Source organism: Dama dama, chromosome 24 (assembly GCF_033118175.1).
Source record: "Dama dama isolate Ldn47 chromosome 24, ASM3311817v1, whole genome shotgun sequence".
NCBI classification, from domain to species: Eukaryota; Metazoa; Chordata; class Mammalia; order Artiodactyla; family Cervidae; genus Dama; species Dama dama.
In genome coordinates, this window is record NC_083704.1 from 52,901,969 (window position 1) to 52,917,631 (window position 15,663).

A 15,663-nucleotide genomic window follows, 5' to 3' on the forward strand; every position below is an offset into this window, starting at 1 on the left:
CCAACACACATACACACAACACAGAAGGGGCCTGTGGGCCTGCTGGGTGGAGCCCCAGCCTGCCTGGCTGCAAGTATATGGAAGAGCTGTGTCCGTGTGTGCATGTGCAGGCTTCGCTGTCAGCTCACTGGCCCCCTCTTGAGTACCTTGGGTACCTCTCTTGTCCCAAAGGGCCTAGGTTTCTGGTCCCAGGGGCTCAGGGGGAATCTCCCTTGGGCTTGGGATTCAGCAGCAGCCAGAACTTCATTCTCTGCCTCTGAGAAGTGTGTAGAAGACCCCTGCCATCCCAGATGGGAAGAGTGCGGGGGTGGGGACAGATGGGATCGATGATGGATTCACCTGCTGGATGGGCACTGTCCTTTTTCTGGAAACTGCCTCTTGGGCTGGGACTCAGGGCAGTGTTCCATCCCTGGGGCCTTTCTCTGCCTCTACTGAAGCGCGCAGAATTGTAGGGAGTAGAGCTGGAAGCCAAGCCAGGACCCATAGAAGGCAGCCTGATTGGTCCCACCCCAAATGCTGGCTCTCAAGTGGGCAGGAAGACAACGCCATTGTTCCCACGCTGTCAACCCCCCTGGGCCTGTGCACCAGCTGGGTGCCTGGCAGCTTAGAGCCTGCCTGCCATGACATCCACCCAGAGGAGGGCAGAGAGAAGCAGGGGTAGCGGATGTCCAGCCCTGCCCCATCCCGCCAGAAACCCTATTTGTTTGTTCATTCATTCCCTCATTCACTTAGCCATCACTCAGAAACACTCTGTGCCTGCCCAGAGCTGACTGTGGAGACCCATGAATTCAGCAAGTATTGAGTACCTACAGACAACTTTAACAACCTTACGGCTTTTAGCTTTATGATCCCCTGAACTCTTTCTCTTCCATGAAACACTCTTTCATTTTACTCAAATCTGTGTCTCCAGAATTGCAATTTCTAACACTTCAAATAAACTTTTATTTGCAAACAAAACAAAAATGTTAACAAATTAGGTAAAAGAGCTCAGGAGTATTCCATCTGGGGTAGGGGGTTTATAAGATCAGAGAAGGCCTCATTGAGAGGGTAATGTATGACTAGAAATGTAAGTTTGGTGAGGGAGGGGGCCATGTGAGTATCTGCAAAAAGCTTCAAGACACAGGGAACAATACGTTCAAAGGCCCTGGGGTGGGAGAATTACATGCATGTGTTCAAGCCACAGCCAGGAGGCCAGTGTGGCTGGAGACTGGGCAGGGAGTACGGGGCAGGCAGATACCATAGGACCCTGCTGGCTATTGTGTGGACTGTGGCTCTGACCCTAGAAAGGGCCATGGAGGGGTCTGAGCAGAGGAGGAACATAATGTGACTTAGGGGCCTAATAAGAACAAACTGTGGAGCTTGAAAGCAGAAGCAGGACAGTCCTGAGGAGGTGACAACTCCTCTGGTCTAGCCAAGAGAAGATGGCAGCTCAGACCAGGCTGGTGGATGTGAAGGTGGGGGCAGGGGTGGAATATGGGCAGATTCTGAACGTGGAGCCAGCAGGACTTGCTGAGGGTCCCGGGTAATCCTGCAGCTTTGGGCCTGAGTGATCTGTTGCAATCACCTGGGTCAGAGGGTTGTGGGAGGAGCCTCAGGAGAGGACGAGCCAGGACATCTCAGCTGGTCCAGTGGTGGGGTTTGTCCTCCAATGGTGCTCTGGGAATGCAGAGGAGGGCCTGCTCCTGGAGGAAGCAGCCGCTGTGGCAGGGGCAGATGACCCTGGGCAAGGCCAATGCTGCCCCCTGCCCCATATGCCAGGCCCGGCATGACACAGTCTAGGACTGGTACCTCGGGGCAGGAAAGGGCAGTGCGGGAGCTGCCGGCCTGAGGCTGCTGCCTGGGTTGGGGGAGGGCAGGGGCTGAGAAGGCTGGGGCATACCCCACCAGGTCTGACACTGCTCCTAATTCCAATCTCTTGCCAACCTTAGACTGAGCTCTAGGCCTTCACTTCTCCCCAGACTTCCCAGAGGACAGGTGTGAGGCCCACGTGGGATGTGACAGATGGTTTGGACACACCGGGGTTGGGGGCGGGGAGTAGAAAGAGGAAGGGGTGACAGAGCAGTCCGCCACCTGACTATGCAAATGGCCTCTCTGACTCATTGCATCCCCTACACCCCACCCCTGCCATGAGTGTAGGGAGGAAGGGGGCTACTAGGTTATTTCAAAATTCTCACTTCCTCTGTTCTCTGAGCCGTCGGCACGGGAAGTGGGCGCCAAGCATCCTTCCCTGCAGCTGCCGCCCAACCTGCCTGCCAGACCCTCTGGAAAAGCCGCATTCCCTGTCATGGTAGGACAGCCGCCCTCGGCCCCCGGGGAAGGGGACAAGGTGGGGAGGAAGTGATGGGGAGAAACACGGGCTTGGGAGCTACAGACAAGGGTGGGTGAAAGGGACAGTCACCCAGGTGGCTTGGGAAACGCACTGAACCCTGAAGTCATGAGCCATGAGACCCAAACTCACAGCTTGGTGAGGAGGCTGGGGCTAAGGGCTGCTCTTAGCAGTGGTGCTGGGCTCACCGGTGGTGGTGGTGCTGGGCTGCAAGCCAGGGGGACGCCAGGGCTGTGCCCTGTCTGCCTTTGCTGCCCAACCTTCCCTCCAATTTGTTCTGACCCACAGCAGTTTGAGTGCCTGGGCTGGGTAAGGTGGGCAGAGCATGAAAGAGCTGGGCAGTGGCCATCCTGGCCAAAGCCCTGGGCAGTGGCCAGCCTGAACCCCAGCAGGAGACCCTCATTCCCACCTATTGCCCAAACGGAGCAGGATTGGTTGGGGGGAGCCTGACAGAGAGCAGAGGGAGGTTTTCAGGGGTGCTGGAGGGACGGGAAGATGCCTCTTTGCTTGGGAGGAAAGAGAAATGACCTCTGAGGAATGGAATGGGGAAACAAGGGTGAGCCTGGGGCGGGGCGGGGGGGGGGCGGCTGTTGACCACCAACCTGGCTCTCCTGTCCAGCTAGAGTTTGGTTTTGAGTGAAAGGCTCCATCATGAGTCTAGATTGTGGGTCTCAGGATGAGCTCTGATTCCTTCCTCTGAGTCAAAGGCTGGGTCTCAGATCTGAGTCCAAGTTCCCCATGGGCCTTGGAGATGTGATGGACACTGGAGAGAGAAACAGGAACCTCCCTGGAGGGCTGGGAGAGACGGAGGTGGGAGCTCTTCTGGGAAACCCCCAGAGAGATGGGGCAGAGGAGGTGGAGCTGGGGCTGTATCCTCACCCGGCGCCCACCTTGCAGGGCCCCTACTGTGCCCCGCACCCCCTTTCTCTCCTGGTACAGGCGGCGGCACTGGCAGCGGCCCTGGCTCAGGGCACCCTGCCTGCCTTCCTGCCCTGTGAGCTCCAGCCCCGTGGTCAGGTGGACTGCAACTGGCTGTTCCTGAAGTCCGTGCCGCACTTCTCGGCTGGAGCCCCCCGGGCCAACGTCACCAGCCTCTCTTTAGTCTCCAACCGCATCCACCACTTGCATGACTCCGACTTCGTCCACCTGTCCAACCTGCGGGTCCTCAACCTCAAGTGGAACTGCCCGCCGGCCAGCCTCAGCCCCATGCACTTCCCCTGTCGCATGACCATCGAGCCCAACACCTTCCTGGCTGTGCCCACCCTGGAGGAGCTGAACCTGAGCTACAACGGCATCACGACCGTGCCTGCCCTGCCCAGTTCCCTCGTGTCCCTGTCGCTGAGCCACACCAGCATCCTGGTGCTAGACCCCACCCACTTGGTCGGTCTGCAGGCCTTGCGCTTTCTATACATGGATGGCAACTGCTACTACAAGAACCCCTGCCAGCGGGCCCTGGAGGTGGCCCCTGGCGCCCTCCTCGGCCTGGGCAACCTCACGCACCTGTCGCTCAAGTACAACAACCTCACAGAGGTGCCCCGCCACCTGCCCCCCAGCCTGGACACCCTGCTGCTGTCCTACAACCACATTGTCACCCTGGCACCCGAGGACCTGGCCAATCTGACCGCCCTGCGCGTGCTTGACGTGGGCGGGAACTGCCGCCGCTGCGACCACGCCCGCAACCCCTGCAGGGAATGCCCAAAGAACTTCCCCAAGCTGCACCCCGACACCTTCAGCCACCTGAGCCGCCTCGAAGGCCTGGTGTTGAAGGACAGTTCTCTCTACAAACTAGAGAAAGATTGGTTCCGTGGCCTGGACAGGCTCCAAGTGCTCGACCTGAGTGAGAACTTCCTCTATGACTACATCACCAGGACCACCATCTTCTGGAACCTGCCCCAGCTGCGCAAACTCAACCTGTCCTTCAATTACCACAAGAAGGTGTCCTTCGCCCACCTGCACCTGGCGTCCTCCTTTAAGGGCCTGGTGTCCCTGGAGAAGCTGGACATGCACGGCATCTTCTTCCGCTCCCTCACCGAGGCCACGCTCCAGCCACTGACCCACCTGCGCAAGCTCCAGAGTCTGCGTCTGCAGCTGAACTTCATCAACCAGGCCCAGCTCAGCATCTTTGGGGCCTTCCCGAGCCTGCTCTTCGTGGACCTTTCGGACAACCGCATCAGCGGGGCCGCGACGCCGGCGGCCGCCCTGGGGGAGATGGACAGCAGGGTGGAGGTGTGGCAGTCAACCAGGGGCCTCGCTCCAGGCCCGCTGGACACCGTCAACTCAAAGGACTTCATGCCAAGCTGCAGCCTCAACTTCACCTTGGACCTGTCACGGAACAACCTGGTGACGATCCAGCAGGAGATGTTTACCCGCCTCTCCCGCCTCCAGTGCCTGCGTCTGAGCCACAACAGCATCTCGCAGGCAGTTAACGGCTCCCAGTTCATGCCGCTGACCAGCCTGCGAGTGCTCGACCTGTCCCACAACAAGCTGGACCTGTACCATGGGCGCTCATTCACGGAGCTGCCGCAGCTGGAGGCACTGGACCTCAGCTACAACAGCCAGCCCTTCAGCATGCAGGGCGTGGGCCACAACCTCAGCTTCGTGGCCCAGCTGCCCTCCCTGCGCTACCTCAGCCTTGCGCACAACGGCATCCACAGCCGCGTGTCACAGAAGCTCAGCAGCGCCTCGCTGCGCGCCCTTGACTTCAGCGGCAACTCACTGAGCCAGATGTGGGCCGAGGGAGACCTCTATCTCTGCTTCTTCAAAGGCTTGAGGAACCTGGTCAGGCTGGACCTATCCGAGAACCATCTGCACACCCTCCTGCCTCGTCACCTGGACAACCTGCCCAAGAGCCTGCGGCAGCTGCGTCTCCGGGACAATAACCTGGCCTTCTTCAACTGGAGCAGCCTGACCCTCCTGCCCGAGCTGGAAGCCCTGGATCTGGCGGGAAACCAGCTGAAGGCCCTGAGCAACGGCAGCCTGCCACCTAGCACCTGGCTCCGGAAGCTGGACGTGAGCAGCAACAGCATCGGCTTTGTGACCCCTGGCTTCTTTGTCCTCGCCACGGGGCTGAAAGAGCTTAACCTCAGCGCCAACGCCCTGAAGACGGTGGAGCCGTCCTGGTTCGGCTCCTTAGCAGAGACCCTGAAAATCCTAGATGTGAGCGCCAACCCGCTGCACTGCGCCTGCGGGGCGGCCTTCGTGGACTTCCTGCTGGAGATGCAGGCAGCCGTGCCCGGGCTGTCCAGACGCGTCACGTGTGGCAGTCCAGGCCAGCTCCAGGGCCGCAGCATCTTCGCACAGGACCTGCGCCTCTGCCTAGACGAGACCCTCTCCCTGGACTGCTTTGGCCTCTCGCTGCTAATGGTGGCGCTGGGCCTGGCAGTGCCCATGCTGCACCACCTCTGTGGCTGGGACCTCTGGTACTGCTTCCACCTGTGTCTGGCCCGTCTGCCCCGACGGGGGCGGCGGCGGGGCGAGGACACCCTGCTCTACGATGCCTTCGTGGTCTTTGACAAGGTGCAGAGCGCAGTGGCCGACTGGGTGTACAACGAGCTCCGTGTGCAGCTGGAGGAGCGCCGCGGGCGCCGGGCGCTCCGCCTCTGCCTGGAGGAGAGAGACTGGCTCCCCGGCAAGACGCTTTTCGAGAACCTGTGGGCCTCGGTCTACAGCAGCCGCAAGACCATGTTCGTGTTGGACCACACGGACCGGGTCAGCGGCCTCCTGCGTGCCAGCTTCCTGCTGGCCCAGCAGCGCCTGTTGGAGGACCGCAAGGACGTCGTGGTGCTGGTGATCCTGCGCCCCGCTGCCTACCGGTCCCGCTACGTGCGGCTGCGCCAGCGCCTCTGCCGCCAGAGCGTCCTCCTCTGGCCCCATCAGCCCAGTGGCCAGGGTAGCTTCTGGGCCAACCTGGGCATGGCCCTGACCAGGGACAACCGCCACTTCTATAACCGGAACTTCTGCCGAGGCCCTACGACAGCCGAATAGCACAGAGTGGACTGCCCAGCACTCCTTTAACCCCACCCCCAACTCCCTGCATACCACCCCGTCTTGCCTCTCTGCCTGGAATGCCCCAACTTGCCTCCCTTTGCAATCCCACTGCTCTGTCTGGCCCTCTGGCATAGAGCAGGCACACAAATAAATGCTGCTGGAGGGCCAACAGCTAACCCTGAACTCACTGGAGGTGCTATTGGGAGGAAAAAGGGGGAGAATTCACCAGGCCTAAAACAAAGGGGGGAGCAAGAGGTGATTGGGGGTAATTACCATGGGGCCCACAGGGCTTAGGCTGGCAGGGTTAGGGGGGAAGCTGCTAAGGGCAGTTGTGTTCACTGGCATCTTTTCCGGACAGTGAGGTCTTGGTCCTTCCCAGAGAAGAGACTGGGTCTCCTGACCCTTTCGATTCAAGCTCGGCATTCCTCCGTAATTGGCCTCAGGATCTATCTCCCTCACCAGCAGGGCCTAGGGTGCCTCAAGGGCAGGCAGGGAATCTGCAAGCCTGCTTCATTTCTGGCTGGCACCAGATTCCTAAGAGGTGGCAACCAGGGGGAATGTTCATTCCTAAAGTGATGGGGAAGATGTGCAGCAAGCTCAGAGAGGGTGACTGCGCCTTCTGGTGGCCATGTTTATGCTGCACCAGGGAGGCTGGTCCAGGCTGGGGAGAGGAAGGCCTGTGGGTGAATCCAGGCAGCAGCGAGCTGAGAGCCAGGGAAGAGTCTAAGGTGAGCTCACAACCCATCCCTTTCTGTTTCCACCTTGAGTGCATGCTGAGTCTCTCTGTTCTGCATCAAAGGGACACCTCGGTGAGCCGTCACCTGGCTACAAAGCCGTCCCTTTCCTGCTCCTGCCTCTCATAGCTGATTGTACATAGGTGGGAGTTGCAGCCACAAAGGAGTGTGTGTGTGTGTGTTTCTAGTTTTGATGCTAGATTTTGGTGTAGACTTTGGGATGCTGCTGGGAGCCTCAATGTCCAGTGTTTGGAGAGACCCTGTTCAGTGTCTCCACAAGTGCGTGAGGAGTCATGGGTCCTGTCAGGCCCAGGGTCCTTGAGCTGCTTTGCTCAAGCCGACTGTCTCCCATCCCCACAAGTAAACCTGCCCTTTGAGGAACAGAAGAGACACGTGCAGCTCTTGGTTGGAGCTGGCGTCTGGGGCGCTGGCAGAGAGGACCCAGCTGAGCTGGCCATGGGCCCAGTCTGGGGCTGCTCGCGGGCTCAGGAGCTCAGCGCTCTGGGCTGGAAGGTTGGAGCTCAGGCAGACTTGGCTAATCTTGCAGCCTGGTTGTGGGGATCCCTGGTAGGGACAGGAGGCTGCCTTTCCTCCTTCCAGGCTATAGCTGGGAGAGAAGTCTAGGCCACCTTCTCCTTTCTGACCTGGGTACAGAGGCTCCTGCTGGAGGCTGGCATTCCCTATTATCTGCCTGCATAAAAGAAAGACAGAGGAGGGTCTCTGACTATCTGTAGCCCCATGAGGGCCCTGATCCAGTCCAGCTTCTGGAGGAGCAGGCTAGCATGGCTCCATGCACTTCCTTAACCCATGCTTGGGGAGAAAATAAAACAAGAACTGTCGTTCCCCTAGGCTGGAGTTTTGTGGGTGGGGCAGAGGGGGCTGCTGAGTGGCTCTGAGACTGTTCTGGCCATATCTGGGAGCAGAAGTCAGGGCCCTGCCCAGGGCACCACATTTTCTGTGTGGGAAGCACAATTTGCCTATCTCTGACCAACAGAGTCTGCCCTGGGGCAGACCCTAGCTAGGACCTCTTCATTACCAGCCATGCACTCATGCTCCCAGTCCTGGTTCTTCTGAGGATTCAGAAGAAGAGCATCTTAGAGATAAGGCATGGGGGCTATGGTTGGAGCACTCTTGGGCTCCACTTAAATCAGTCTAGAGGCGTCTGTGGTGCTCAATTCAATTTGCAGGGGAAAGTTCTGCTGTCATCGACCACATCTAGAGGCAGAGCCACTAGCCTGGGTCCTGCAGGGGGTGCTAGGAACTGGGCTCCTGTGGTCAGGAGGGACGCTGGTGGCTGGCCCTCTCCTCCACACTGCTGCACATCCTCAACCATTAACACTGCCCACAACATGGCTTTGCAAGGCTGGGGAAGAGATGGGCCTTGGATCAGATTACCTGGGGTGACCACCAACTCTGCTATTTGGGTTATCCTGGGCAAGTGCCCTCCCCTATAGAGACTGCACATCTGCCTGTGAGAATGGCCAGAGTTACTCTGCAGGCTGTTACAAGTACTTATGGTAATGTGTTTCAAGTCTAGGAGACCTAGCTGATTGCCCAGTGGTTATTTTTAGGTGAGGGGCTTATGCTGAGGACAACCAGCTGATGGGACTTTGAGAGATTTTTCTCTCTATCCAGAGATAGAGCCTCCTGAGTCAGGGCCCTTGCCCAGTGCACTACAGGGGTTCAGAGGCAACTGTGGTGGAACTGATTTCGGATGCATGCAGCATTAAGTGCCAGTTTGCAGCAAGCAGCCGGGAGCCATTGCTGGAAGCAGGGTCTTACTTTCCCAGTCTGGGAGTCCTAACCACTGGAGCACAGTGGAGCTGAAGAGGAAAAGTTAAAATTTTTTATAACCTCCTTCTCCTTCTGCCTCTGTAACTCAGCTTGCCCCTTACAAAGTCTAGATCATGTAGGTCATGTAGTCTTAGAAAGTGGGGACTTGCAATACTAGGAACTGGAGTTTATCTCACTCACCCTTGTCCTGCTCTTTGCAATCGCCCAGCCCCTGCAAACCTGCTTAATCATGCCTGTTCAGGCCAGGCATCCCCCTCCCCATCTTGACCACTGTACCCGTGCGCGCGAAACCCCTTAGTTTAAACCAGCCTATTAACAGCTAGTGTTGCCCACTACAGTCTGTCTATAAAAACTCTGTAATCCCTTTGTTCAGGGCTCAGAGCTTGGAGTGTTAACTCCTCTGGGGCCGCTGGCGTAATGAATCTGAGTTCTCTAACTCTCCAAGCATAGTGCTTGGTTTCTTGAGTACTGGTTTCTGCAACAGAGCCAGCAGTTAGGCTAAGGTCCCTAGTCTTTGCCTGCTTAGTCAAGAACAAGGTAGGAGGTATAAGGTAAAGGGTAAAGTAAACAGTTTATTGAAAAGAAAAGTACATGTGGAAAGGCACACAGGTGAGCTCAGAGAGAGAGTCTCGCCTTTTTGAAGTTTAAATCCTTTATAAGGGGTCAGTTTTCCGGGTCTTTGTCTTCCCTCAGGCCAATCATCTTGCTCTGTCTCCCTCTGGTTAATTCATCTTTGGACCCTCACCTGAGGTTTGCACACATACACCTTAGCCAAGATGGATCTCAAAGTGAAGGCTTCTGGGAGGAGCAAGACTCATTATGGCCTGGAACATCCTCTGATTTTCAACTCCAAGGAGCATTTGTAATGCCTCCTTTATCCTTTACTCAGGCAGGGTTTTTGCCTCTCTTTGTCCTTGTCATGATTATTCCCTTGAGATGTTTACAAGAGACAGAGACTGGCTATTTACCCTGTTTCTGAGGTTACTTCCATTTTGGAGAGGAAACAGGAGGCTGGTAGTAAATTCCTCAACTGGAGCCCACCTATCTCTTGCCTCAGGAAATTCAAAGAGGAGGCTGGCTGATTGTAAATATCCAACCTGGAGCCTGTCTATCTCCTACCTCAGAATCAGAGGCTCACGAACCTGGGAGCAGGACTGGGGCACCTGCATACCCACCCTGCTGTTGCCTCCTTGTGCTTCTCTGCCACTGGGGATCAGTGAGTGCTAGACAAGTTGAGGTCTGGGCACAAGACTTAGGACAACTTGATGGGAAGAAATGTGAAAGTAAGGAAATTCTACCTGCTAAGATTCTAAGTTACAGCTCTCCCATTTTCCTCTAGGACACCAAATAATGCCCTGAAAGTGAAAATGTTAGTTGCTTAGTCCTCTCCAACTCTCTGTGACCCCATGGACTGTAGCCCTTCAGGCTCCTCTGTCCATGGAATTCTCCACGCAAGGATACTGGAGTGGGTTGCCATTCCCTTCTCCAGAGAACTTCCTGAACCAGGGATTGAACCTGGGTCTCCTCCATTGCAGGCAGCTTCTTTACCATCTGAGCCACCAGGGAAGCCCATTTAATGCCCTAGGCTTCTGAATATTCTTAGGGAGCTTCCATGACACCATCCATTTTCACACTTGCATCTTTATTAGAAACCTTGCTTACATAAACTTCTCCTATGTAAGCAGTTGATGAATCCTTCTGCTCCTGCAGCAGTGCTCCCCGACATTTTTGGCACCGGTGACCCGTTTTGTGGAAGGCAATTTTTCCACCAACAGGGATTATACAGGGAGATGGGTTCAGGATGATTCAAGAGTGTTACATTTATTGTGCACTTTACTTCTATTACTATTATATCACCTCACCTCAGATCATTAGGCATTAGATCCTAGAGGTTAGGGACCCCTGCCCTGCAGAACATCCCATCATCCTTTGTCCTCATAATCACAAACAGCAGGGAGAAGCTGAGGTAATGACCTTGTTGGCCGCCCCCTGGTTCTGAGTCTAAACGAGAAGGAAGGTGGGTCTTGCTAAGCATTGGGAGAGAAACGTGACCCAAAGTAGAGGGGAAACTACTGGACGGAAAGGAGGTGGAGGCAGTTCCAGGCGTGGGAATTTGGTGGACAATGGAAGGGCCCTGAAGGCTGTCCTGGGGGAACAGGGCTGGGAAAGCTGAATGAGGGCGTTTCCTGAGCTGAAAGGAACCTCGTGGTGGTTCCCAAGGGATATGACTTCTATTTTACCCAGGGGTCCTGCCCGGGTGCCTGGCTTTATCTGATGGGACCAGGACTCAGCCAGCTCTCTCATCGCCTGGCCTGGTTAGGGGCATGGACCCACCCCCCAGAGGGCCCGGAGCTGAGGCCAGGAGTCTCTCATTCCTCCAGTTGCTTGGCTGTTCTTCAGCTCATCTATCCATTCTAGAAAAGTAATCTTGCAGGTTTTCACAGGTCGCTGTTATAGGTTGAAAGCTTGTGTCCCCTCCTTGGCTGAAACCCTAACCTCAGGTGATGGTGTTTGGAGGTGGGGCCTTTGAAAAGTAATTAGATTTAAATTAGGGTAGGAGGTAGGCCCCTCCGTGGTAGGATTAGTGGTTTTATAAAAAGAAGAGGGGGGGATTTTCTGGTGGTCCAGTGGTTGAGGCTCTGCCTTCCAATACAGGTTTGATCCGTGGCAGGACTAGGCTCCCACATAATGTGGGAGAACTAAGTTTGCAGGCAATAACTACTGACCCGGCAGTTCTCTGGGGCGCACATACTGCAACTACTGAGCCTGCGCACTATGGAGCCCACGTGCCTCAAGCAGCTACCGCGCATGTGCACTCTGGGGCACACCTGCAACTACTGAGCCTGCGCACGTTGGAGCTCAGGTGCCACAAGCAGCTACTGCGCATGTGCACTCTGGGGCACAGCTTCTGCAACTACTGAGCCTGCGCACTCTGGAGCTCACGTGTTGCAGTTACTGAGCCTTCTCAGCTCTGAAGCACAGGCGCCTCAAGGAAAGGCCCGTATGACACAACTCGACGCAGCCAAAAAATAGAATAAAGTAATTAATTTTTAAAAAAGAGAAGAGGAAGAGATAAAGGTCACACGCATTTATAGCGAGAAGACAGTTGTCTGCAGGCCAGGAAGAGGACCTCCGCCAGTAACGGAATCTGTTGGCAGCTTGACCCAAGAAGTACAGCCTTCAGAACGGTGAGAAACGTGATTTCTTGAGAAACGACGGTGTTGTTTAAGCCCCGCCCTCTGTGGTGTGTAGTGACAGCCGAGACAGACCCCTTTTGCTTACTCAGCACATTTGCTTCGCGTTTGCTGTGTGTCAGGCCCTGTGCGGGGCGCGGGACTCGAGAGTGTCGGGGAAACGATCTGCAGGGTAAGCGACCAGGGCTTTGAAGGGCAGTGCAGGGGGTAGGCCAGAGCACACAACAGGGAAATGTCTTAGCTCTGGCATTCAGGGACGGTCTCTTCGAGGATTCTTCTGAGTGAAGAGGGGCAGTCACCTCACGAGCCAGGAAGAGAAATCCAGGGGAGAAACAATGGCTAACACCAACCCCTGGAAGCTGGTGGGAACCTCCATGGGTATTTGAGACCCAGGAATCTGTGTCTACACCTGAGGCTGGGTGAACGGGTAAGGGTGGGATGGGTGATGAGGTTGCAGAGATGGATGGGATCTTGATACCAGAGAATCTCATCAGCCTATTATGACAATCTAGAATATTTAAATTTATTTATTTGGCTGTGCTGGGTCTTAGTCGTGGCGTGCAAACTCTTAGAGGCGGCATGTGGACTCTAGTTACCTGATCAGGGCTGGAACCGAGGTCCCTTGCATTGGGAGCTTGGAGTCTTAGGCCCTGGAGAACCAGGGAAGTCCCGACCATCTGGAATCTAATTGGTACAATTTGAAAACCCAGAAAAATTTTCTGCAGGGGAGGGACAGGACTTGATTTTGGGGGCGGGCGTAGGGAGTGCTGCAGCTTATGGGATCTTAGTTCTCTGACCAGGGATTGAACCTGAGCCCTCAGCAGTGTAAGCGCTGAGGCCTAACTGCTGGACTGACAGGAACTCCCTATTTTTTTAAAAGCTCTCTCAGGCTGCTGCGTTGGGTAGAGGCTGGGGCTGGGGCAGGTGCCAGGGTGGTGGCGGCACAAGCAAGAGAGAAGCAGTGGAGGTGTCGGGAAGTGGCCTGGCTTGAGGTGTATCTTTGAGATAGAACTTACATGATTTGTTAACAGTGTCATGTGCGTCAAAGCGAGCTGACTTCCACACGAGAGGCCAGAGTTAGTGGATCGATAATGGCAAGATGAGAAGGGTAGGTAGCGGAGGAGTGGGCAGCCCTGGGCACCATCAGGAGCTGCATGGTCAGATGCTTGTTTATTGGCCATCCGTGATGTACGGCTTGACTGAAAACCCAGAGTGGGGTGTGTGTTGGAGGCATGGAGAGATCCTCAGAGAGGATCCGCAGAGGGGAAGCCTGACATGCAGTCAGAGATGAACCCAGTGGGCGTTCAACATTCAGAGAACGACCAGCTCAGGAAGGAGGAGGACAGTCAGGAGAGGTCAGTGGTCCAGAAGCTTACAGAAAGCTGGAAAAAGGCTAAGGACAACCACCTCAAATACCACTGGGAGATCCAATGAGAGGCAAACAGAACGGGCCGCTGGATTTGGCAAAGACATACATGATGTGGCAAGAAATGAGGGGCCTCCACAAAGAACAGGCTGAAGGACCAAATGGGGAGAGCTAAGCAGAAAAGGGCAGAACAGAGGCGGCAGCTAGGTGGGGGTCAAGACGGAGAGAGAGCTTGTTTTATTATAGGATGGGTGAGCGCCTGCTGCAGGCCCACGGGAAGGTAAGAGCAGGTTGCAGGAATGCACAAGAAGCCATGGGACTCAGAACACAGGAGGCAGGAGTCGGGGAAGGCGCACGGATGGTTGGAGACCACAGGTGCAGGAAGCACTGCAGGATCTGCTGGTGAGACCAGCCTGGACTGCCTGACTTTCACAGGGAAGTGTGAGCGCCAGGGCTGGGGGAGGGAGCGGCTGCCACAGCACTGACTGTTTGGTTGGGCAGAGGCTTGGACTGAAGCGGCTGCACCTGCGGGTTGTGCCCTCAGAACTGCTTGGGGTTGGGGTACAGCTGGGCCGGCCACCGCCTGGCAGGCATTAAAGCCGTGCTGACTTCCCTGCCCTGCCTGTTGTTAGTGCTGCAATGAACATTGGGGTACATGGTGCACATGTCTTTACACATTAGATTTTTCTGGATGTATGCCCAGGAGTGGGATTGCTGAATCTTATTTTTAGTTTAGGGAACCTTCATCCTGTTCTTCACAGTGGCTGTACCAACTTACATTCCTACCAACAGTGTAGAAAGGTTCCCTTTTCTCCACATCCTCTCCAGCATTTATTGTTTGTAGATTTTTTTTTTGATAATGGCCATTCTGATGGTGTGAGGTCATACCTCTATGTTTGGCTGAGCAGTATTCCATTGTATATATGTAATCATTAACAAAGGAGGCAAGAATATACAATGGAGAAAATACAGCCTCTTCAGTAAGTGGTGCTGGGAAACCTGGACAGCTACATGTAAAAGAATGAAATTAGAATACTTCCTAACACCTCTATGTAGTTTTGATTTGCATTCCCTGGTGACTCAGATGATAAAGAATCTGTGTGCAATGCAGGAGACCTGGGTTTGAGTCCTGGGTGGGGAAGATCCCCTGGAGGAGGGAATGGCTGCTCCAGTATTCTTGCCTGGAGAATTCCATGGACAGAAGAGCCTGGCAGCTATAGTCGCCAGGTGGACACGACTCTGAGTGACTAACACTTTGACTTCTCTCTAATAATTAGACATGTTGAACACATCTTTTCATGTTTGTTGGCCATCTGTTTGTCCTCTTTGGAGGGATGTCTGTTTAGGTCTTTTGCCAATTTTTTGATAGGGTCGTGTGTTTTTGATATTGAGCTGCATGAATGAGCATCTTATTTTGGAGACTAATCCTGTTGCTTTGTCTGTAAATATTTTCCCCCATTCTGAGCGCTGTCTTTTCGTCTTGTTTATGGCTTTCTTTGCTGTGCAGAAGCTTTTAAGTTTAATTCAGTTTAGTTCAGTCGCTCAGTCTTGTCCGACTCTTTGCGACCCCATGAATCACAGCATGCCAGGCCTCCCTGTCCATCACCAACTCCCGGAGTTTACTCATGTCCATCGAGTCAGTGATGCCATTCAGCCATCTCATCCTCTGTCGTCCCCTTCTCCTCCTGCCCCCAATCCCTCCCAGCATCAGGGTCTTTTCCAATGAGTCAAGCCTTCGCATCAGGTGGCCAAAGTATTGGAGTTTCAGCTTCAGCATCAGCCCTTCCAATGAACACCCGGGACTGATCTCCTTTAGGATGGACTGGTTGGATCTCCTTGCAGTCCAAGGGACTCTCAAGAATCTTCTCCAACACCACAGTTCAAAAGCATCAATTTTTCGGTGCTCCGCTTTCTGCACAGTCCAACTCTCACATCCATACATGACCACTGGAAAAACCATAGGCTTGACTAGACGGACCTTTGTTGGCAAAGTAGTCTCTGCTTTTTAATATGCTATCTAGGTTGGTCACAACTTTCCTTCCAAGGAGTAAGCATCTTTTAATTTCATGGCTACAATCACCATCTGCAGTGATTTTGGAGCCCAAAAAAATAAAGTCTGACACTGTTTCCACTGTTTCCCCATCTATTTCCCAAGAAGTGATGGGACCAGATGCCATGATCTTAGTTTTCTGAATGTTGAATGGCTTTAAGCCAGCTTTTTCACTCTCCTCTTTCACTTTCATCAAGAGGCTTTTTTGTTCC

General features: G+C 54.7%; 1 protein-coding gene across 3 annotated transcripts; it reads left to right on the forward strand.

The window, feature by feature from the left end:
- The first annotated feature begins 64 nt into the window (after positions 1-64).
- On the forward strand, positions 65-6,568 carry TLR9 (toll like receptor 9). 3 transcript variants are annotated; one of them, XM_061128446.1, is made up of 2 exons: positions 65-2,287; positions 3,266-6,567. In XM_061128446.1, exons 1-2 carry the CDS (start codon positions 2,285-2,287, stop codon positions 6,308-6,310), a joined length of 3,048 nt encoding a protein of 1,015 aa, XP_060984429.1. In that variant the 5' UTR covers positions 65-2,284; the 3' UTR covers positions 6,311-6,567. The 3 variants fall into 3 exon arrangements, with proteins under 3 accessions (XP_060984429.1, XP_060984428.1, XP_060984427.1); XM_061128445.1 differs by having other exon boundaries at positions 3,224-6,566; XM_061128444.1 differs by lacking the exon at positions 65-2,287 and having other exon boundaries at positions 2,933-6,568.
- The last annotated feature ends 9,095 nt before the right edge of the window (positions 6,569-15,663 follow it).

Coding starts and splice junctions, on each gene's coding strand:
- TLR9 (XM_061128444.1), top strand. CDS start 3,065: ATGGGCCTTGGAGATGTGATGGACACTGGAGAGAGAAACAGGAACCTC.